At 38.6% G+C, this 23,101-nt stretch overlaps 1 protein-coding gene across 1 annotated transcript in view; it reads right to left on the reverse strand.

Annotated features, from left to right (window-relative positions):
* Positions 1–16,307, reverse strand: part of LOC107670519 (noelin-2-like) — a 66,295-nt gene extending 49,988 nt beyond the window's left edge. Inside the window, exon 1 of the mRNA XM_016463164.1 lies at positions 15,804–16,307. Within this exon, the coding sequence (XP_016318650.1) occupies positions 15,804–15,860 (57 nt within the window). The 5' untranslated portion in view covers positions 15,861–16,307. The remainder of the gene's footprint in view (positions 1–15,803) is intronic.
* Between the last annotated feature and the right edge of the window lie 6,794 nt (positions 16,308–23,101).

Raw genomic sequence — 23,101 nt, forward strand, 5'->3', positions numbered from 1 at the left:
GCTCTGCTGGACAAACTAAGTAATTACACAATTTCAAGCATTTTATCTGCATTATATGTTCTGTAAAAAAAAAAATTCATATCGGCGGCATATTCGCCGATACCGATATATCGGCGACAGGCTCATATCGGCCGATAATATCGGCAAAACGATATATCGGTTGGGCTCTAGTTTGTACACAACAGATGTTTTCCTGATGAAATGCTCTTCAAAACACATCTTGTAGACGCACGTGCCTTTTATTGGACAACAGCAAAAGCAATATAAATGTTGCTTTACATAATGTGTTACTTGCTGTCACTTTGTAATTTATTGTAAAATTTACTAGCAATTTCTGAGTGAAAATTGTTTCTACACTACTTTTTTTTAAGTGAAGGCTGAATCAGGTGGAAATGTTTTACAGTGTGGACATGTCGAGTTTTTTTTCTGCTGCAACTCGCGTGTGCTGGCATCAGCATACTTGCTTCTCAAACATGTAACGTCTGTGCACTTCATGTGCTCCACGTCAGTCCCAAGAGTAAGTATCAGAGCGAGCAGGTTGTGCTGCTGTGTGGAAACAGGAGAGGCTTGTTATCTCTGAGAATATCAAATGAGGACTGACAGTGCTTCTCTTTCTTGGTTTTTGAAAAGAAATTCCCCCAGTACAGGGCCAGGCTCAGGTGTAGCCACTGCTGTGTAGCTTATTCCACTTCTGAGTCTGCTTTCAAGCACCGCCACAGAGAGACGGGGAAAGGGAGGAACATTTCCTCATCAATGCCCCGTCTAAGAGTTTTGCCACAACTCTGGCACCCAGAGTGGCCAGAGTATCTCTTTGGCTGTCTGTCTTACGGCAGAACAAACATGTCGGTAAAAAAAGAGCCTCCTCTCTCTACTTCTCCCTCCATGGCATTTGCATCTCTTGCCTTCAAATTTCTCTCTCTCTCTCTCTCTCTTTGACAGATTCTCTTTCTGCAGGAGATGCTGCATTGTCACACCTGAGGGTGCCAATAGGGGAAAATATGCTCTGAAAAACAACAAACAGGGACAGGGGGAGATAAAAAAGAGAAATAAGGAAAGAAAAGACAGGGGAATGGATTGCTAGTATAAAGAAAATGACCAGAACAAACATGTCGGTAAAAAAAGAGTCTCCTCTCTCTACTTCTCCCTCCATGGCATTTGCATCTCTTGCCTTCAAATTTCTCTCTCTCTCTCTCTCTCTCTTTGACAGATTCTCTTTCTGCAGGAGATGCTGCATTGTCACACCTGAGGGTGCCAATAGGGGAAAATATGCTCTGAAAAACAACAAACAGGGACAGGGGGAGATAAAAAAGAGAAATAAGGAAAGAAAAGACAGGGGAATGGATTGCTAGTATAAAGAAAATGACAAATAAAATCTATTTAATATCTTAATTGTTTCTCCCACAGACCAAAGGTCATTTTTCGTGAAGCACAAGCACAATGAATTTCTGTGTAAATCGTTTATAAATCCATTCTCGTGTAAAATTTCCCATTGAATTGATGCATTCAAGTATGAATGGTTTTACGCAAGATTTACATAAGAAATCATTCTGCTTGTGTTTTATGAATAATCGCATTGAGATTAAATGGAGAGCCATTTTTCTCCTTACAAAAAGACCCCAGCAATCTCATGTGAGTCTTTTCTAGAGTTTCAGAAGTGATCACAACAATACTGAATACTGTGCTCAGGTTTAAAACATTTCTCTGAAATTCTTCCCATACCAAATGATCTGAACTATGATATCCACAGTAAAGCAATAGTTCATCCAAAAATTAAGAGAGACAGTAGGTTTAAAACACGCTGTCAATATATTTAGTACTGCCATGCCTTGTTGCTAAGAGTTTAGAGAGCAAATTATACTGTGCATTGTTCTGCTACCAAATTGAAAAGCAGATTGATTTATTTTAAGACAAGACTGTTGCATAGATACCATTGCTAAAGAAAATCATGAATGCTTTCCATCACAGTAAAGCAGCCTTTTACATAAAAATATGTATATGGTTCACACCACACATATATGTGAAGAATGTTGCCAGGTGACACGCACCGAGCACATTCCCAGCATAAAGAGTTTAATATCACACGGCTTGAAGCTCTGTGTGCAACTGCCATATTTATATTCCAATCTTCCACACTGAAAACCCACATCACAGAGCTCATAAAAGATTCATTCGATGGTGGAAAGCAAGGTCGCACAGGAAAGCGGTCAGAAGGTAGTTACTACAACACAGCAACATCAGGCAAAGCGGCCATGCAAGATCCCACCAGCTGGCAGCCCCACTGTCCCATTATTACGATAACCTCCTGCCCTGTCACATGCCTGGAGACTTTTGACTGGCCGCAGCTGACCCTGCCCTCTCTCGCTGTGTGTTGCCTAGTTAGGGTGTGTTTGTGTACGCCTTTTATTAGGTCACGGTGTGTGGAGGCACTAGTGTGTGCGACTGCGTACAGTACTAGTAGGGCAGAGCAGGGGAGGATGGGCCTCTCATGGGGCTGTCAGAAAAATGTCACATTCGCTTAGAGTCAAGGCCACAGAGCCGAGGGAGCCCGGCAGACCTGATACCGCATGCCTGATATTCACGCCACCAAGCAGACAGAGCCGTAGCCCAACACAAAGAGAGAAAAAGAGAGGCAGAAAACGATGACACGCTGCTTGAACAGGATGCTCTGTTAATCTGACGCTTGGGTGACGGAACAGATTCAGCAGAACTAAAAGAAGAATTTCATGTACCAGCTGTACTAAACGTAATTTAATAATGTCAACCCGACTACGCTGTTTTGTTTTTTTTCTCACAGGGTGAAATCGCACAGACTCCCGTGGCTTTTTATTTTGGCCATTCAAGGAAAGTGACAGATATTTGGGGTCGGATTGAGTTGTAGCGCTTTAATGTTACAGCCTTCTGCAGCAGAGAAGAGCCTGGGGGTCTTGCCTATAGGGAATGACATGGAAACAGACCCTTCACTCAAGCTGTCATCTAAGGACATGTGGTTAGGTGCTCCATTAGTCCGCAGGACAGTCGAACATGCACATCTGCACATTTTGAAACAGCACCTAGAGGCCTATAAAAGCTCATTCAAAACACGTGGCCTGGTCAACTTAGGCCATTGTTCCCCTGAGCCATGCTGCAGTGTGGTGTCACACCAGGACAAACATGCTTTCAGGTAGAAACATTAGCAAATGAGGAACATTTTTCCTGTTTAGTCCTTAGGCAGGGACAGTTCACAAATTTAGCCAAACACGCTGCTGCAGTGCCGCTACACCTGTAAAAGAAACATCAAGCAGATGTGCAAGTGTTCATAAAACCCTCACTAACTGCTTCTGAGTGCCTTTTGTATTTCACTTTTCATTGAGGTTTGCCGCTGCTAACCCCAAAAGGTACAATCACATACAAATGGAAACAAAAATCAAGAGGAGAAACTCAGTCATTACCAATAATTAGTAAAAGAGAAATACTGAATCCATTAGTTAAATTTTCGCCTCAGACTGTTCACAGGCCGTCTGATGATTAATGTACACAGAATGAAAAGAGTCATTCTGGGAAGTTTTAATCTGATTAGCTAGCTTAATGTATTTTTCGGGTGTTTTTATTTGCCCACCAGCAAACAAAATTGTGTTGTAAAATTGTGTTGTATCATTTAATGTCCATTGCATTAAATCTAGATATTAAAATATTTTATTTAAATTTTTATTTATTTTTGGGGGACACCTTGTAGCAAAAGCGCTCTTAAAAATAAAAGTTCCAAAAATGGGGGATTTCGAAGTAATGCCATAGAAGAACCATTTGGGTTCCTAAAATGACGTTTCAGTGCATAGTTCTTAAAAGAATCCCAATCCCAAGCAATTCTCCAGCTGTGGTCCTTGGAGAGTCTTTAGCCACTCAAACTCTCCTCCTCACCATGCATTAGGACGATATAGACACACGTCCTCTTCCAGGCAGATTTGTAACATCTTTAGTTGACTGGAACCTCTTAATTATTGCCCTGATTGTGGAAATGAGGATTTTCAAAGCTTTAGCTATTTTCTTACAGCCACTTTCTATTTTGTGAAGCTCAACAATCTTGTTCTGCACATCAGAACTATATTCTCTGGTTGATTCCTTGTGATGGATGATTAAGGGAATTTGGCCTTTGCTTTGTGTTCCTCATATTTATAATCCTGTGGAACAGCAAGTCATGGTTGGACAATTTCATGCTCCTAGTCACCCTGGTGAAAAATGGAAATATAAATAGAAATATACTTCAGAGATATTTTACTCATAAGAATTTCTAGGGGTGCCAATAAATGTGGCCCAACATGCATTGGAGAGAAACATTTATTTCATAATGTGAGTTTCCCCCCACTTTCAATTGTTTTACTTTAATGAACGGTTAGAATTTTGTGAATTTTTTTGAATGAAAGATCAAAAAGATAAACGATGCAGATTTATTTTCACAGCCACTTTTGCTCATATTTACCAAGGGTGCCAATATTAGTGGAGGGCACTGTATGTATATCATGTTTTAAAACATTTTAATGCACAAAATTTAAAGCCCCTTTTCCAGTAAAGCATTGGACAAGATGTGTAAAATCATGCTCAGTAAAATGTTGAATACAAAACTTTTAATAAAAACAAAAATTATTTCACTTATACCTGCTCCTAAACGTCACATAATAAAAACAACAAAACTGGCACTGCTTACATTCTATGTCAGTCAGATGGCCTCTTCCTGTCTAAGTGGGCAGCAAGCCAGAATGTTTGAGTTGTCTCTGCATAACCAAAACGTTTCCTAGTCAGTGGGTGTTTTTAAATTATGGGTGCTTTTCAACAGTTTTAGCCAATTTGCTAAAATAATAAAGACTCACCCCTAAACCTAGTGCCCAGTGGGATATAGCAAATCAAGTAAAGCAATTGAAAAACACTGATCCGTTTGAAAACGTACACTAGCGTTCTGCAGACATTTTTGTGCAGAAAGCTGCAATGTAAATTTGTAGGCCAACCTGAAGGCCTAATTTCCAATAAGCTGCCCTGTGAATGTTAAATGGGTTTAAAAAATGTCTGTGGTCCTTTTGTAGCAACTTGTTAGCAAGTTGTAACAGTTTTTACCCTCATGTTGTGTTTCAGTCATTCTGACCCAGAGAGGATTTTCTTTTTCACAAAAATGCTACTTGATGATATCACATTGGTCTAAAAGTTACTGACCTTGCTCACATAGGGATTTTCCCCTACTTTGTTACACTTGTGTTGTTCACGGTCAAAAATAACCAGCCTACAAAAATTGCTTATAAATCTCTCATTATGCTATCACCAAATATAGGATTCAATCTTTTTATCAACTTGTGTTCTTTCAGTTAGCACAGGTTTCATTTTTCTTTTTTGGAACTGACTGATAGTAGGCCTTACTGATTTGAGCTTATGTACCTGTTTTTAAATGAACACTGACAAAATTATTCATAGCACAAGGGTTAAAGCACACAATGGTTTCAATATTCACACTTGAAGTACTGTGTGTAATTTATATTGTATAGCAAAATGTTAAAGTAGGTACAATTAACAACTACTTTACTTATAAATCCAACACCACAATGCTAAAAATGCAAACATTTTGTAGGTTTTTCTTCTTTTTCTTGACAACTACAATCTAAACAGCTCTGTGCTGGTAGTCAAGGCCTGTTTGTTTGTGAGGACCCACAGAAGTGTCAGCACACATTGTGAGCCTGCTCTTATGTGGATAAATACTTAAATATTGATAGCAGCAGGTATTCGCAAAACTGTCATCCGAGGGACAAAACCTAGAATCTAATCTCACACTTCTCTTGTTCCTCTTTCCTGCAGATAACACACAAACACCACCACAGCCGCACAGCACTAGCATCTCTGTTCACACCGGACATGTGGACTAGCACACACACATATGCATGCATGCATTCTGCCCACATTCAACCCCTCCAATGTGCCACACACAATACAGGCTCATCAGTGGGTCCTAATCAGCCACCTCTCACAGTGTAGGCTGTGCTATTCAATTGCCTCATCTAGCCATGCATCCGCACACGCTCCCTGATTGTAATGCATTACAATTGAATGTTAATGGGAACACTTGAAGGTGGGCGAAGGGAGGAGGGCTTATTCATTTCTCATTGCTTGTTAGTGCGGCTCATACGCTGCCTGTGACATTATTATGATGTCAACTATAGTATCATTATGAGCAGACACCCCCGCATGTGTCGCATGTGAAAATATTAACATTATTTTCTGTGTCCACCTGCCAGTGTGATGTTGCATGGCTCAGGTGTGCCCTCACATACATATGCAAAAGCACACACACACTCACGGGATGAAAGGAAGGTCATGTTGCATAAGTTAGTAGTTTCTTTTATTAATATTCTAAAGTGGAATGAGGTGATCAGTTTCTGAAATGAAAATCTGAGACATTTCATGTCAGAGGTCAGACTTGGAGGTCATTCCAGTTGTTTGTATTTTGACATAAATGAAGTATTATGATTAGCTATGATTTATCATACTTCTCTAAATGGCATTCATCAAAGCACCCTCGTTCCCCATCAGTGCATAAGCACTGACAGTTACTACACTGATTGTCTATGTAAAGGCCCAGAAACACCAAACTGGCACTGGCGGCAACAAAAGCCAACTGTGGTGTTGCCTCACATCTCCTGCGTCTGGGCCATTGAACACAGCACAAAGACTGCAGGCAATAGCCAGCTAACATGTACATTATGCACCTGAGTAAAAGGGGGAAAAAACTCTCCAGACCAGCAGGTGGCAGTAGTCTATATTTGTCATTTAAGTAGGGAAACCAGAAGAGCTATGACTGAGGATATACAAACCATAAACAACGTCACGTTTCTTCATGATTTTCACACCAATCATGCTTAACTTTCTTCATTCCAGGCGGACATGTCGTTATGAAAATATTTGCTATTAGAATGCTCAGATGAGATAATGTAAATTGAAAAGATCCTTCTATGTGGGCTCTCTAGATTTTGTCATTTGCTTGCTTTCTTCATGTGTGTTTTACTTCTCGTACACTGGTTCAATGAGCTAAACAGCCAATCTAAACTTATCGTGCTAACAAGTGGGCTCCTCTTCCTTTTCAAAATGCTCAATTGGCCAGAAAGCTGCTGATGGGGGTCCAACTAATGCCAACAGTGTTGAACACACCTCAAAAACAAGGCCGAAAGATGCTCATCTACGACCCGATATTGGTGTACTGCCGGCTTGGTGTCACAGCCTTAATGAAACTAAATGAATTCAAATAATGTGCTTCATCAAATTCTTTATTTCATGGTTCTAATGAAGTAAACTACAAAGAAACTGACACTGGCAAGTAGGCTTTTTTAATAATTTATATATTAACTTCTGTCCTCTCTGTGCCCCTGTAAACACAGCAAGTTCACAAGGCACTAGCAGCCTTGTTGCTACTTTTTAATGGTCTTCTGTTCAATGAGTTTCTCATTTTTTTCTGAAACTGAAAAAAGGAAACTGAAATTACACACTGTATGTTTTAAAAAACAAGCTTGTGCAAAATCTAGCACAGGGATGGGCAACTTCATTCCTGGAGGGCCACTGTCCTGCAGAGGTTAACTCTATCTATCTCTAATCAAATACACCTGCAAAATCTAACCAAAGTCTTCAGGATTACTTGAAAATTGCAGGCAGGTGTGTTACATTAGAGATTAAACTAAATTAGAAACGAAACTCAAATTTGGTGTTTCAGTTTGTGGGCTATTTTGGACTGGCTGTAAAAAACAGATGTTTCCAGGGACAGGTCACCAAAAAAGGGGACTATACCCAGAAAATAGGGAACATTTGGTCAACCTATGATCGAGGACAAAGGACAAATGCAGGATTACAACCCTAATCTTCTGAGACACTCACTGAATGACCACAGAGAGTCATGACAGATTAACATCTCATCCAAAAGACAGCACCTTTAATAGTATATCACCCCCAACATTATTGTGGGGCATTAAGGCTCAGGTATACAGTTGAGCATGCAAGCCTTTCAAAGTATAGCCTTTGACCATGAGCATGGATGGCACAAGTCTGCACAGACACAAAAACTGGCCTAGTGGCCTTCATGTGAACAGCATGCACGGACATCTGTGGACTGGTTTGATGATGAAAATTACATCACACAGACCATCCACGAGCTGGAGCAGAACACTGACAAGGGAGGTATACTTTCAGTTTTAGGACCAACACAGACCAGCAGGCAAACACTTGGAGCACCTCGTCCACCAGCAATCTTTGCTTTACTCAGGAGGACTCCCATCTAGGTAGAAACCTGGCTCAAACCTGCTTAGCTTCAGTGGGAAACCATGCAAGTTGACAGCTGCTGGCATTAGTGAGGATGCAGAGCAGCAGTAGGTCCTCTGGCCCCTCTTGTTCGTGCTCGGGGTTCTGGTGGAGAGATTTATGCCGCTGGTCCTGGGCCTTTTCATTTGTCTAATTCCCTGTTTGGAAGTCGGACCGATGGCTGGCAGAGCACATTCTGTCTGACCTGTCTGCATGTCCTTGAGCTCAAAGGCGACTGAAGCTTTGTGCGCTTCACTGCCCTTTTTTGACCGCCATCCAAGAACGCCATCACCGCTCCTGATATTTATTAGTCTCTCAACAGCCAAAATTCACTATGAGGCCATTTTCATTGCCAAGCTAACTTTAGAAAGGAGGCCTATTAGGTCCGCGCACATTATCTCACATCTGATCAAATGGGTGTATAATAGGCCTTTTAGCTGGTGGGCAAGACGAACTGACTTGGACTGAACCAATCATAATTCAGAGAATGGGCTTTCACTGCACAGCTTTCTTTAGACTGGATGTGCCCTGAAAGTAGTGATACTCTCCGGGCAGCTGCTCGTATCCGGCATGCTCTGGTCCAATGCCATGCAAACACTCCGTCCTGGCCAAATCTGACTGGATCATGCTGCCATCAGTTGCTTATTCAAATAGATCCTGCTTTGACATTATTTCACAAGCCCACAATAGTCAAAGATAAAAATCCATGTTTTTACCAGCTGTAAATAAAATGACATCTATTTATATGATCCAGGGGAAGCTTCGCTTGACCCCGCATGACTAATAACACCTACAAGGGGAGCAGAAATTATGTCTGACTGCAGCTTAACTGAAATTATTCATTTAACTTCATATTTCCCTTTTAATATAATCTGAGGACTGCGGCAGCCAATTTCTACCTAGCTTATTATTAAATGACTGCATTTAAGTGAATTCCAAAGTACAACTGAGAATTTCTAGCGAACAGCAGGTCTGAAGCGCATTATTTCACTTCACTCCAGCTGGGCGGCTTTCCACTGCGAGCGGCTTCTCTATTTCTCAAAGGCCTGCACGTTTAAACAGTCCTATTAAACAATTGTAGCCATTTGCTTTTAATGCATGTCTCTGGTGTATTTACAAAACAAAGTGAAAAAACGGGCTGCGAGCAGATTTTGATCAACTTATAAGGGTTTTGTCTCACAGTTGCAACCAATTAGCACCTCTTTCCCGCAGAGAGTTTGATATAACAGGGCTAAATAATGAGTAAACAGACAACCTCCTCATTTCACAAGCTAAAAGTGATGGTTTTGCATCTCAACGTCTCTGGGGGCTGGCAAAGTGTGGCCACCAAGCCTCCCATATAGTCCCTTTTTTTTTTTTAAATCAAAAAGCATAATTTCATTGATGGACGGCTTCAATTGGAAGCACTCTGCCTTCTAGCTGAAAGGAGCTATCCGATGCTCTCATGACAGTTCTGTGATGCCATTAAAGCAAGGACTGATCAGACACATCCAGTGGGCCCCTTGAGCTGCATATCTAAGCTAGCGTGTTTGCCTCTGATGCACTGGCTAATTACATTTGATGAAGATGTTGATTGCAAGCAGATTTGTGGCTAATGTCTGTCTGCATAATCGGCGCTCATTGCTGTCATCGTATACAGTATGTGATTTACACTCGAGTGCATAGATTTGAAACATCAATCTGTGTAATGTTTTAAAATAAACTAATTAAAGTTTCCTTAAGATGCCTGTGTGTTAGTGCCTAGCTGTAGCCCTCGCTTTGAACGGTGCTAATGATAGCAGTCAATAGATGTCCGATCCCAACCGCGAGCAACCACTCAAAACTAATTAAGAAGACCCTAATAAACATACATCTGTTGATACATACTGAATAGGTTTACTACACAGTGCTTATAAGTAATACGATGCGCTATGAACCGAGGAAAAAAAAGCAAAGATGCTATTTGCGTCCAGTGTAGCAGTAAAGGTGTGTGAGCTGATTCAAGTTAATTATTATTGAGTGAATCATCGCAGAGAGCTGAGAACAAAATGAGCTTTTAATTCGTTAAACAATTATTGTAGCTAATCTGCATGCTGCTTTAATCTCTACATTTTTCCAGAGTCTAATTAAACCCAGTTCCATCCAGTTTTATGGCCTAAATAGAATTTGATCCTCTGTTTGTCCTTATTTATGGACACAATGCACTTCGGGGAGCATTTACACATACGTATGGACATGCACAGAGATGCACAGACATGTGAAAGTGTGTGAAGTGTGCTAAGTGTGCAAGGGATGTAACTCCATCATAAAAGGGGAAATACCAAGGTCGAGTAGGCGCTCATCTGTATCACTGGTTGTCAGGGCCCCAGGGAATTATGGGTACCTAACAAACACAAGTCGTGAGCGAACAAGTGCATCTGTCTCATTTAAACATGTTGCATATTTCATGGTTTGCACGAGTGGGTTCATGTGTGTTAGTTTGAAGGTTTGTGTGTGTACGGCTACTTGTTTGTGAGTCCATGCATGTGAATGTTCCCTTGCATCCCATGTGAAGTAGTCCTAGCAGGATAGAGAAACACCAGAAGAATTCATCCATTTTTTATGTCTACATTTCTACATCAGGGAGATGGGTGGTGCCATTTTTTCTCTTCTCCATTTAATATTTAATGCAAACACTTACAACAAATTGTCCCCTTGGGTCAATTATGAGAAGTATGTGCTGAAGAAATAGAAATATACATTCCTACGCATGCCTACAGGACTCTCATATCTTTTACTGATGCGTTCCCATTTACATATTCTAATGTATGTCTGGAACAGCAGCACTGGCAAATTTGCAAACTGTGCACACATCTTGTACCGTATCATTTCCTTTCCTCTAATATTAAAATCAGTCGCAGACTGCTTAACATACTGTTTTATAGAGCACACATGTTACATCTAATTAAATGCATCACCTCCAGTCTCTAATTATGCCACATAGCAGGAAGTCACATGCTCTTGGGTTTTATTCTAATTCACTTTTTAATTATAATAACATTAACATGCTATTAAAATAGTATATGATAAAAACAGAATATGATGGAAATGGTTCTAAAATTATAAAATGATAAATTATATCATTTTCAGTTCTAGACACCACTGACAATAAAATAAAATAAAAAACACAACAGAGCTGTTCTAACACAGTTTGGAGAAAATGCCTTAATTTATTATGCAGAAGTTAACAAATTTATGGAAGACCAGGGAGTGTTCTAACACATTGTTTCAGAGTCTGTAACAGTACTTTTTTATAACTTTGGTATAATTATACTAGGCTTGCCGTGATAGACAGTGCTGACGGTGATACCGTTGTTAAGCCCAGGGACGTGCAGAGAGTTCCTCAGGGGCAGGGGCTCAAATGTAAAATAGGGGCAATTTAAAAACAAAAAAAACAATTATAGGTCAAAAGTTTGGACACATTACTATTTTATATTTTTGCAAGTCACTTATGGTCATCAAGCCTGCATTTATTTGATCAAAATTTTTATACACTTTAAAATACATTTTATGCAATGCTGATTTATTATCAATGTTGGAAACGTGATACTTTTTTTCAGGATTCTTTGATGAATAAAAAGTTAAAAAGAACAGCATTTTATTTAAAATATAACTTTTGTAACAATATACACTACCGTTCAAAAGCTTGAGGTCAGTATTTATTTTATTTTTTTTAAAGAAATTAGTTTTATTCAGCAAGGATTTGTTAAATTAATAGAAACAGTGATAGTAAAGATTGATATTGTTAGAAAACATCTATATTTTGAACAAATGCTGTTCTTTTTAACTTTTTATTCATCAATGAACGCCAAAAAAGTATCTATCACAGGTTACAAAAAAAAAAAAAAATTAAGCAGCACAACTGTTTCAAACATTGATAATAAAACAGCATATTAGAATGAGTTCTGAAGGATCATGCACTGAAGACTGGAGTAGGCTAATGATGCTGAAAATTCAGCTTTGCATCAGAAATAAATGATATTTGAAAGTATATTTAAAAAACATTCTTTTAAATTGTAATAATATTTCACAATATTACAGTTTGTTCTTTTTTTATCAAATAAATGCAGGCTTGATGAGCATAAGACACATTCATAATGCTGCATAATTATCAAAAATGGTAATTTTCGCCAGCCTGCACTTCACATAATAGGCCTGTAGGTGGCACTTGGGCTTCATTAACTATGATAGTTTTATGAAATAGTAAACGGTGTAGCCTATCATACATAAATATAAGTGAATTGAATAATGATTACCATTATTGCGACTTTTGGCGCTGCACGGTTTTGTGAAGTCCTTTTGTAGTCATTTAGCATCCATTTTGTCAGCGATGTAATTTGATTTATAAAATGAGACAAACCGCAGATCCAGATTGTTCCACAAATAAGCTCGTCTGTCCCATGTCATTTTCAACCGATTTATGAATAAGAACGGAAAATGACCGCTCTACTTCACAATATTGTCCAATGAAATTTTAACTTGTGCCAGATCGTGATTGGTTGGTGTATTATAGGTCTGCATGACAAATGGGCATTGATGAATTATGTAATATTCTAAAATATATAATAGGCTATATGGATTTTTAATTAAATCGACACACTAGCTTTGATTACTGATGAAAAAAGGTTTAAAATATTGTTTGGTTTATTTTTTTCCTTCTGTCGACCCACTCACTGAAAGAACCATAGCCTATATGGCTTGAGAGTCTAGGTTTCCGAACAGACTGTGGAATATCAGTCAGTCAACCAAAACACACGCAAGCCATAGCAACGCCTCAGATCGACATATATGTAAAAATAAACAGGAATTTTCCGACTTGTAAACGATTAGTTACTGTTTTGTACACATTGTCATGTTAATTAAAATTCAAATGCATTTTGTTTTATTGACCACAATATCATTGCTATTTGTCTGAGAGGGGCACTTTTGAATAATTTCAAAATTATTCAAAATTGAATAATGCACGTGACTGGTTAAGCCGCAACACCGGTTACGTCACTTGCCCACCGCTGCACCGACCCCCACCGTCGTTTTGATTTTTTTATAGTAATTAAAATCATTTAGTTCAGTAAAAGAACAGACACTACAATTAAAAACTGAACGCGGCTGCTCAATGCAGCGTGCCGAACGACAGTCGCATCACAGATCATCAGATTTAATTTATCCAGTGAGGAGAGTGAGTCGAGCTGACTGACAAGAAGAGTGGGGTGAGACAGACAAGACGATCGCGGATGATTTAGTTTCGAAACGAAATGCAAAAGCGCCTGTTTGGCAGTATTTTGGATTTTGAAAAGCCTGTTGACTTTTGCCGTTTATCTAAGGTGATTTTGGAAGTTTTTTTTAAACATTAGTTTCTTATTTAATTGGTTCCACGGTGTTTGCTGATTTTTACTTTATTTAAACTTTGTGTAATTTATTTATTTTATTTTACATCAAGGTGTATGCCGTGCCTCCAAGCTTTTTTATTCGTTTTGCTAATAAACTTTCTACGTTTCTTATTTATTTGGTTATATATTATACATGTTTACTTATTTCCAGTTTTGTATTGGCTACCTATTTAAACTTTATGTAAGTTAGTTGTTATTTTATATTATGCATAGCCTGCCCTATAGCATGGTGTATTTTTATTCGTTTTGTTAATAAAAGTTCTATGTTTTATATATAGGCTAAAGTGAGTTTGACATTGTATTTTGTTGCTGCATTCAAGCAAGCCGAATTGCTCTAATTCGAAAGTGAAAGTAAAATGTGCACGGTGCTTTTAAGCTATTTAAAAGCGAAGGAAAGCGAGGAAAAGAGGGAAAATTCAAACGAACTAAAAACGAACAATTGCTTTACGCCGAATTGCCGCTATTTGGAAGTGAAAGTAAAATGCACATGCTGCTTTTGCAAGCTATTTAAGAGCAAAGGAAAGCCAGGAAAAGAGGAAACGCCCCTGCCCCCACAGTGATACCGGTATTATCATTGTTGTCACACGTCGATTAACCGGTGGGAAAATTTTCTCACCTTCACAACCCTAAATTATACTCATATTCATTCTGCTAAAAATCAAGGTATTTTAGAAATCTAGAAAATTATCATCTGTGTAAATTAGTGTCAAGTACAAAGAGTGCTGATGTTACATCCTACCTAGCTGATTGTATCAACAGAAAACATGGACGTTTTAAATTTAGTGCAGGAATTTATTGCGGTATTCGAATTTACTTGTTCAGAATAGTTATTTCCTGACCCCTAACCCATCCATCTCACCACCTAATCTAGTTCAAAATGGTAAACATACAGAAAACATGTAAGGCCTAATACAAAATAGCACATAAAATCTAATCAAAACAAAGGCTAACAACTCTAACAACATAATAGACAGTGTGTGTAGTAGTAGTAGCTGTCTCACAAGTGTTGCAAATGCAGTAGAAGTACATAGGAATTTTTTAATGTACAACCGTCCCCATCCATTTGCATGATTTTGCAACAAATTCTAATGCGAAATCTTACTTTACCTCTTATCTTACTCACATGGAAATCCATTATATTTTAACACATACTGTAGATGTAGCCTACAACATGTTAGTGTTGTATGTTAGTGATGTCACTCTGTAGCTCATTTCCAATTGGTTAAATTGATGGTTTTACAACTCACCCCGTTTTACTGCACTCTCCAGTCAATCCTACTATTTATTGCAGCATAAAAACGCAAATTGAATATTGACTAATTGCACTGCTAGTTAAACCAGCTTTTATAAAGTTGTCTCATGATGTGGCACACGTAATAATTCATTTATAACAGAGTGCGGCTGCGGAAATGTCCGAAGCCAACGCCATTGGCTGAGAGCGCTGTCCATGGTCCTGACCAATCGGGCCATAGTTTTTGATTGCGTGATTCTTAAGTAAACACGTACTTGACACGATTATAAGAGTTCAGATTGGTCATTGATAATTGATAGCTGACACCTAAACGACGACGACTAATAGAAGAGTATTTTTGGCGAGTCTATGAAAATTTCACACTCAACTAGCCGTGTGAAATTTTCGCATGTAGGATTTTGCCTGAATATTTCTAGGTCAGGTAATGTGCTGTCCTTCACTTCAATTCACATCTGTGACTTCAGTTCTCATCAGCCATCGCGAGGAAATCTTACACTCGAGGCGACCAAACGAAAAGAGCTCTTACAAGTGCTTATGTGACAATGCGAACAGTGCTTCAACGTTCGGGGTTGAGGACTGTGATTCATCGCGAAACTTTTCAGCTGGCGTCCTCTTAATCGAGTTTCCAGATTCTTAGAAAATCTTCCCTGCGTGCCGAGACGCTCGTTTGTGATTTATTCAAACAACTCCACAGTGATTCAGCCATTAACCTCCAATGAGCTAATTAGAGTGCTCAGCACTTGTTTAGAAACTGATAATCAAAGAAGCCACTGTGCATCTCGCAACAATGCGTATTTACAACACAGGTTGTGATGATGAGCAGTATTTCGCATGCTACGAAGGCATCTTACCTCAGAGGATATAGTAGATAACATCAGCAGCAGGAACATGGCACTGAACAGATGCATTCCTCTCGAAATGACAGCGTTCCGACTACCACCAGCACTCGGACACTTTCGTTTTCAGAGCTCGCCCGCCTTCCTTAAGCTCCGCGCAGGATTCTGTCAATGTTCTGTCGAGCGCGCGCGACGATCCATATCACAGGCGGCACGCGTTGGGGTTTATTCCGCTCACGGACGCAGAGTACCCCCACAACGAGCCGACTTGTGTTTTATTATTAGTCCCCTATCTTTCGCTAGTGACCGCCACCAAGAGGTCAGCGTTGTAAACGGGCACGGGAAATGAAGTTGAGCAGTTCCCTTCTCAGCAGGCTTTTTGAAGTGGGATCGACTGCCTGAGCTCGAGTTGCAGAGGTTGGAAGGTGACTAATGAGCTTGCGAGGCTCCGACGCTAGGAGCAGCACACATTGACGCTCTGGGAGCGGATTCAAAGAAATGCCTTGCTCGAGATGCAACCCAGTCTCTCCAGTGAGAGAGAGAGAGAGTGAGAGAGAGAGAGAGAGGCTTTATATCGACAGCCCAGTCTGTTGCACAAACAATGGTTTTTTGAGATGGGGATGAAATGACATGCATATCCCCAGGAGAGCTGTGACATTATGATATACCAGCGGTTTGATGATTAGATTAGACTTTGAGCAGCGTAGCGGTGCTTTGCATGTGAGCATGTGAGTTGCTGACAGTTAGCGACTTCTAAGGGATCATCTATGTCAGCCGGTCATTATTGCAAAATAAACTCCGACAGGCTGATCAAGAGGTGTCTTGTTTTACCCTGAAGGGGGTTATTTTGTGATAATGACCAGCTTACTGCACATTATCCCAGTTATTTTACGGCTACTAAACAAATAAAGAAAGAAAGACGTTTTGTTTAGTTGTGGAGGCCATGGAAAGACTGCTACAATATTGGGGAAATCTAGGCTTCCTGGATGAGCATTCAGTTATACTGTGTAGCCATGGGAAACGGACAATATTCAAAAATAGTTGACCATTATTTTTAATCAATTTTATGTAATGCACATTGAATTAAGATTGTGTGACTTGCTGATTTCTGAGATTGGCCTGTGAAGCCTTGTAGAGCCGTGGTTTTCAAAGTAAGGTTCAGGTACGAGTGCTGGGGGCCCATGGCAAAGTGGAGAGAAAATAATGAACACAAATAAGAATAAATAATAATAATGATATAAAAAAATGAGAAATAACAAAGTATGACATTATTATTGTTTCATGGTACTTTCTAAACTCTGGTTGGAAATCATGTGATATAGTTTCAGGATGATATTTCATACAGTAATGTAAAAAAAAAAAAATATATATATATATATATATATATATATAGACTTTTCCACTTTTATTCAGCTAGGATGCATAAATTTGATCAAAAGTGACAGTTTAAAGATTTATAATGATTTATATAGATTTCTATTTCAAATAAATGCTGTTCTTTTTAACTTTCTATTCACCAAAGAAAAAAAAACACAAAAATGTTAAGCAGTACAACTTTGTTTGAAAATTCAGCTTTGCCATCATAGGAATTAATTACATTATAACATATTTTAAAGTAGAAAATAGTACATAAATTGTAAGAATAACAATATTACAGTTTTTACTGATTTTTGATCTAGATGCAGCCTTGCTGAGCACAAGAGACTTCTTTCAAAAACATTTGAAAAAATCTTACCATTTAAAATATTTGTTATTTTTATTTGTTATTATTTTTTTACATTTGTAAATATGTCAAATATTTTAATTTGTAAATGTGTCTTTATACATGAAAATTAATATCTGCCTATAGGAAAGAGGTCCATCACAATGGGGGTCCATGGTTAAAACTTTGTAAAATGTTATAATGTTATAGTTATTAATGTTATAAATGTAATAATGTTAAAACATCAATGTATCAATACCATTATGACATTCTCGTAAACTGGTGAGTTTTGCACATGCAAGCATCTCTTTCTTCAGAAATATCTATCTATCTATCTATATATATATATATATATATATATATACATTTTATACTTTCAGTTCAGTTGCACCAATGTTACACACTGCAGTGCTGTTACAGTTTCTTCACAGTAAGACGAAACGTCTCTTTGTGGGGAAAAATATATAAAAGAATAAGAATAAAAAATGTTGAGAGAAAGGAGGAGGAGAAGCAGAACCTCTGGATGTTTGTGGAGTGTGTGGTAGGGCTCTGATCGTTCTGGGTTTGATGGGGTGCATTAGATTTTTTGCCCGCAAGCAATATGAATGTGCATTAATAAACAAAGATGCCAGAACACACACTCCTGAATCAAACTCCGGTGCAAATGCCTGCCACTCCCAGTGCATTATTTATGAATTATGAAGAAATATAAGCAAATATATAATGACCACAGCAGGCCTACTTGTTGATAGTTCTTGTTTAAAAGCAAATAAGGTTCATGTGAAGGTCACAGGCCTTTACGATAAATCTTTATTTAATATTTATTGTTGTAATAGGAAATGCCAGTATGGAGAAACTGCACTGCAGAGATTGGAGTTTCTTAACTTTAGTTGATTAGTGATATTAGTGCATATTATTTAAGAAGCTGCATATTGCTTTTTTTTCTTGGTTTTCAGTGCCAGTTTTCACTGATGCATATCAGATAACACAAATGAGATCGCTAAATCTATCTGCATTGTTAAATATGTATGACAAAAGCGACTTTATTTTACACACACACACACACACACACACAATGGGCAGAAAAAGTTCTGTGTTGTTTTTGCACACTTGGCTGCACACTATGAAGAGGACATGGAGCTAAAGCGTCTATATTTTCCCAACTATCTTTCTCTGTCTCTTTAACAATGGCTTTTATTTGTTATTATTTTTTTACATTTGTAAATATGTCAAATATTTTAATTTGTAAATGTGTCTTTATACATGAAAATTAATATCTGCCTATAGGAAAGAGGTCCATCACAATGGGGGTCCATGGTTAAAACTTCGTAAAATGTTATAATGTTATAGTTATTAATGTTATAAATGTAATAATGTTAAAACATCAATGTATCAATACCATTATGACATTCTCGTAAACTGGTGAGTTTTGCACATGCAAGCATCTCTTTCTTCAGAAATATCTATCTATCTATCTATATATATATATATATATATATATACATTTTATACTTTCAGTTCAGTTGCACCAATGTTACACACTGCAGTGCTGTTACAGTTTCTTCACAGTAAGACGAAACGTCTCTTTGTGGGGAAAAATATATAAAAGAATAAGAATAAAAAATGTTGAGAGAAAGGAGGAGGAGAAGCAGAACCTCTGGATGTTTGTGGAGTGTGTGGTAGGGCTCTGATCGTTCTGGGTTTGATGGGGTGCATTAGATTTTTTGCCCGCAAGCAATATGAATGTGCATTAATAAACAAAGATGCCAGAACACACACTCCTGAATCAAACTCCGGTGCAAATGCCTGCCACTCCCAGTGCATTATTTATGAATTATGAAGAAATATAAGCAAATATATAATGACCACAGCAGGCCTACTTGTTGATAGTTCTTGTTTAAAAGCAAATAAGGTTCATGTGAAGGTCACAGGCCTTTACGATAAATCTTTATTTAATATTTATTGTTGTAATAGGAAATGCCAGTATGGAGAAACTGCACTGCAGAGATTGGAGTTTCTTAACTTTAGTTGATTAGTGATATTAGTGCATATTATTTAAGAAGCTGCATATTGCTTTTTTTTCTTGGTTTTCAGTGCCAGTTTTCACTGATGCATATCAGATAACACAAATGAGATCGCTAAATCTATCTGCATTGTTAAATATGTATGACAAAAGCGACTTTATTTTACACACACACACACACACACACACAATGGGCAGAAAAAGTTCTGTGTTGTTTTTGCACACTTGGCTGCACACTATGAAGAGGACATGGAGCTAAAGCGTCTATATTTTCCCAACTATCTTTCTCTGTCTCTTTAACAATGGCAGTTAGTCTCTTTGTACACTGAAGGCTGCAGGACACAATGTGTGTGATTTTGCACATATTCACAAGGAAGCTTCAGAGAAGTCTGCATTGAGCAGTTATTGTTCCTAACAGCAAAATAGCAACCCTTGAAAGCCTAAAGCTGAATTATTTTTCCAAATGACACACATGAAGTGAAAAATGCTTATTGTGGCAGCCTTCAGAGGGAAATGTAGTGGTTTTAAGGAGGACTGAACAGTGGAAACAGGAACAGATAGATACCTGTTCATTTCAAAATTTCTGTGCATTGATTTTGGTCCCATCCTCATATGGTAGAAAGACACACTGGAGTCTGAAAGATGTCTGAGCTGCTGTGAAGCCCTCATGTGAGAGCGGCTCACTGTGTCAGCACCGTCAGCATTCACTTCCACTTTCCCAAGCAAATGTCAAACACTGTCAGTGAAGCCCAGCATGTGGCTATGACATGAAAAGTAAATTATGACATGAAAATTAATAGTTGCGACAAAATGTTGAAATTATGAGATACTAAGTCTGATAAAACGTCTGATAAAAAGTTCTGATAAGAAGTCAAAATTATTACAATTATGACATCTTAATCTCATAATCATGATTACCACAGCATGAACTTTATTTTCTTATGTGGTGGAAATGGGCCGGAGTATTAGCAAAGAACCCGAGATCATTTTGTTTAAAAAAAAAAACTTAGAACAAAACCGTGATGTTGAGCCAGTGGCAAATGTCATGTCATACAAATATGCCAGCATCCAAAAAAATAAAAATAAAACAAAACAAAACAAAATAAAATAATAGTGATGTTGAGCCAGTAACAAGTGCCTACATATGGAAACTGTGACAGAAACAGTGCACGTGTAACATCTCACAAATATGCCAGCATCTGAGGGTTAAATTAAATGAAATTAAAAATAATATTACTTAATAACTAACATATAACCTTATAATATAGTAAAAATGAAATAAATAAAATAAAATAAAACAAAATAAATTAAAATTTGTTTTAGCATTAAAACCCCACTTTGGTGCAGATGTAAAACATCACACAAATATTTTAAATTATTAAATTAAATATTAAATTGAATTAAATTAAAATACAATAATATTACTTGATAACCTAAATATAACTTTAAAATATAGTAAAAAAATAACTACAATATATAAATAATAATAAAAATGGTCAATGAGTCAATGTTAAAAAAAAAAACTGTTTGGCAAACATTTGCGTAAAAAAGGTTTCTAAAGCATGGTAAATAACCTTCTCTGTTGACAGTAGTACACTTACAAAACAAAAGATAGCATTGCTTATTTATACATCATCTTCCCAGCATCAGAAAACAGAAAGCTATAAGATCAGAAGCCGGCGATATCAAGTAGGATTTTCAAGCATCCAACTCTGAGTTGAATGCAGCATCAATCCAGCACAGCTCACGGTTATTTCCCTCTCAGTGTCACTCTGTAGCTGATATTGAGACGACTGGTCATTCCTTAGTCCCCATCTGCAAGCCACCGGCTGATGGAGATACTTATTTGGGGCATAAAAAGCCCAAATCTGGTCACAACGTTCAGTCATTGCCCTCCTATGGGGCAAGAGGTATGAGGAGTGGTTTGTTGCCATAGCAATGTCCATTACGTTCCCAGTAGGAGAAGGTGTGAGAGGCAGATTGCTCGTCGGCCGGCGGCAGACAGAACCAAACATGGCATTTCACACACTCACTTGGGCGGTTGCAAATTTAGTACCTGCTCGTAACCAAGGCAACCGGGGCAAGGGCAAACAAAGTTCATAGAGAAGTATTGTGATGCAGTGCACCGATGCGTTGTTTGTATGGCCATGAACTTAGATGAGTAAACAACACATATCTGCACTTAGATAAGTCTTGTTGTGAGTTCACTGCTGCTCTCTGATTGATTGTTTGAGGAAAACATTTACACACTGGACTCCACAGGATGTTTTAATCACATTCATCAGTACAATCACAGTGCTTCAATCTAGAGCCATGATTTCTGAACACCACAGGCACGTATTCAGCCTAGAGATGAGATATTTGTTGGGCCGCGCTCGATAGCCTGTATTTGTGTCTAATTGAATGCAGAAAGAAGCATAATGGGGATACGAGAAAATGCATAACTCCCTGTTTTCTCTGCCAACCGAAACCTGCAGTTATTTGCTGTCGGCAATTCTCTCTGTTGTTTTTTTCTGCTCCATTGCAATAGAAGACATTTCATGTTTTTTCCCCCATTAATTTTAATTTCAAAATGGGCTTCCTGTGTTTTCAACAACTCAGAGAATGTCGTTTTAATGTGTGCTGATGTCTGAGGTCTTTGGACAGTCGCCCCCCCTCATGTCAAAGTTCTGATGGTGGTGATCGCACCCCTTGTTTCTCAAATGTGGGGTAACAGTAATAGCTATCTGAAGATGTATGGTCATAAAGGGCATTGTGCTGTGAAATTACATGCTTTTCTTTCTTTTTTAAGGGAATTGTTCATGCAAATATGACAACTGATTCTGTAAAGGGCTATTAGGGTAGTAGGGTTGGCATAGCAACAGCAGTTGTAAACCAAGGGCCATAGAGCCATTAACAGACTCTCCAGATTATGACATCACGCCCTCTCTGGCGTCGCAAGACCTGATTCACAGGCACGGGGTAAACAACAGAACTGTGAAGAGAGATGAAATTTCCTTGCTTCCTCATTCAGCTTTGCCCGGAAGTGAAGCCGCATAACTCCCTCCCGCATAACCTTAGAGGTTAGTCGAAATCGGGAATGTTTTTCCATGGCTATTCCCACTGAGTCTGTGTGTATGTGCAGACGCAGAGAGAAAGGGGCTGGAGGATAAAAGAATGGTTTTACATAATTAAGCAGATAGTAGCGATTACAGGAGCTTAGCCGCAGAGCACTGAACTCCACGCACTTGGGCTCATTATAAAGTTAAATACTCCAAACTGTCACTGATGGTTTAATTACAGCTCTGCTATGGAAGAATCGCCTCAAACCCGTCGGCACAATCCTCAAACCTGCCCCGAAAACGCACAGCCTCAGCCCGGAAAGAAGCCGAATTTCCCTCTTTTCCTGCATATCTTATGCCCCAGAGATAAAGGGAGAGTAATTAAACAGTCATTATGATGCACTTCCCCTGCTGGCTGACTGCGCTGCACTCTGATGGAGGAATTCCTCTGCTCTCACTTTCAGCTGTTCTGCAGACTCGGGGAGGAATGGAACACTTAAAGGCGTTACATAATCAGGATGCAAAAAGGCAGGGGAGAGTGGGGTAA

The sequence above is a fragment of the Sinocyclocheilus anshuiensis genome, unplaced genomic scaffold, assembly GCF_001515605.1.
Source record: "Sinocyclocheilus anshuiensis isolate Anshui unplaced genomic scaffold, SAMN03320099.WGS_v1.1 scaffold476, whole genome shotgun sequence".
Taxonomy (NCBI): domain Eukaryota; kingdom Metazoa; phylum Chordata; class Actinopteri; order Cypriniformes; family Cyprinidae; genus Sinocyclocheilus; species Sinocyclocheilus anshuiensis.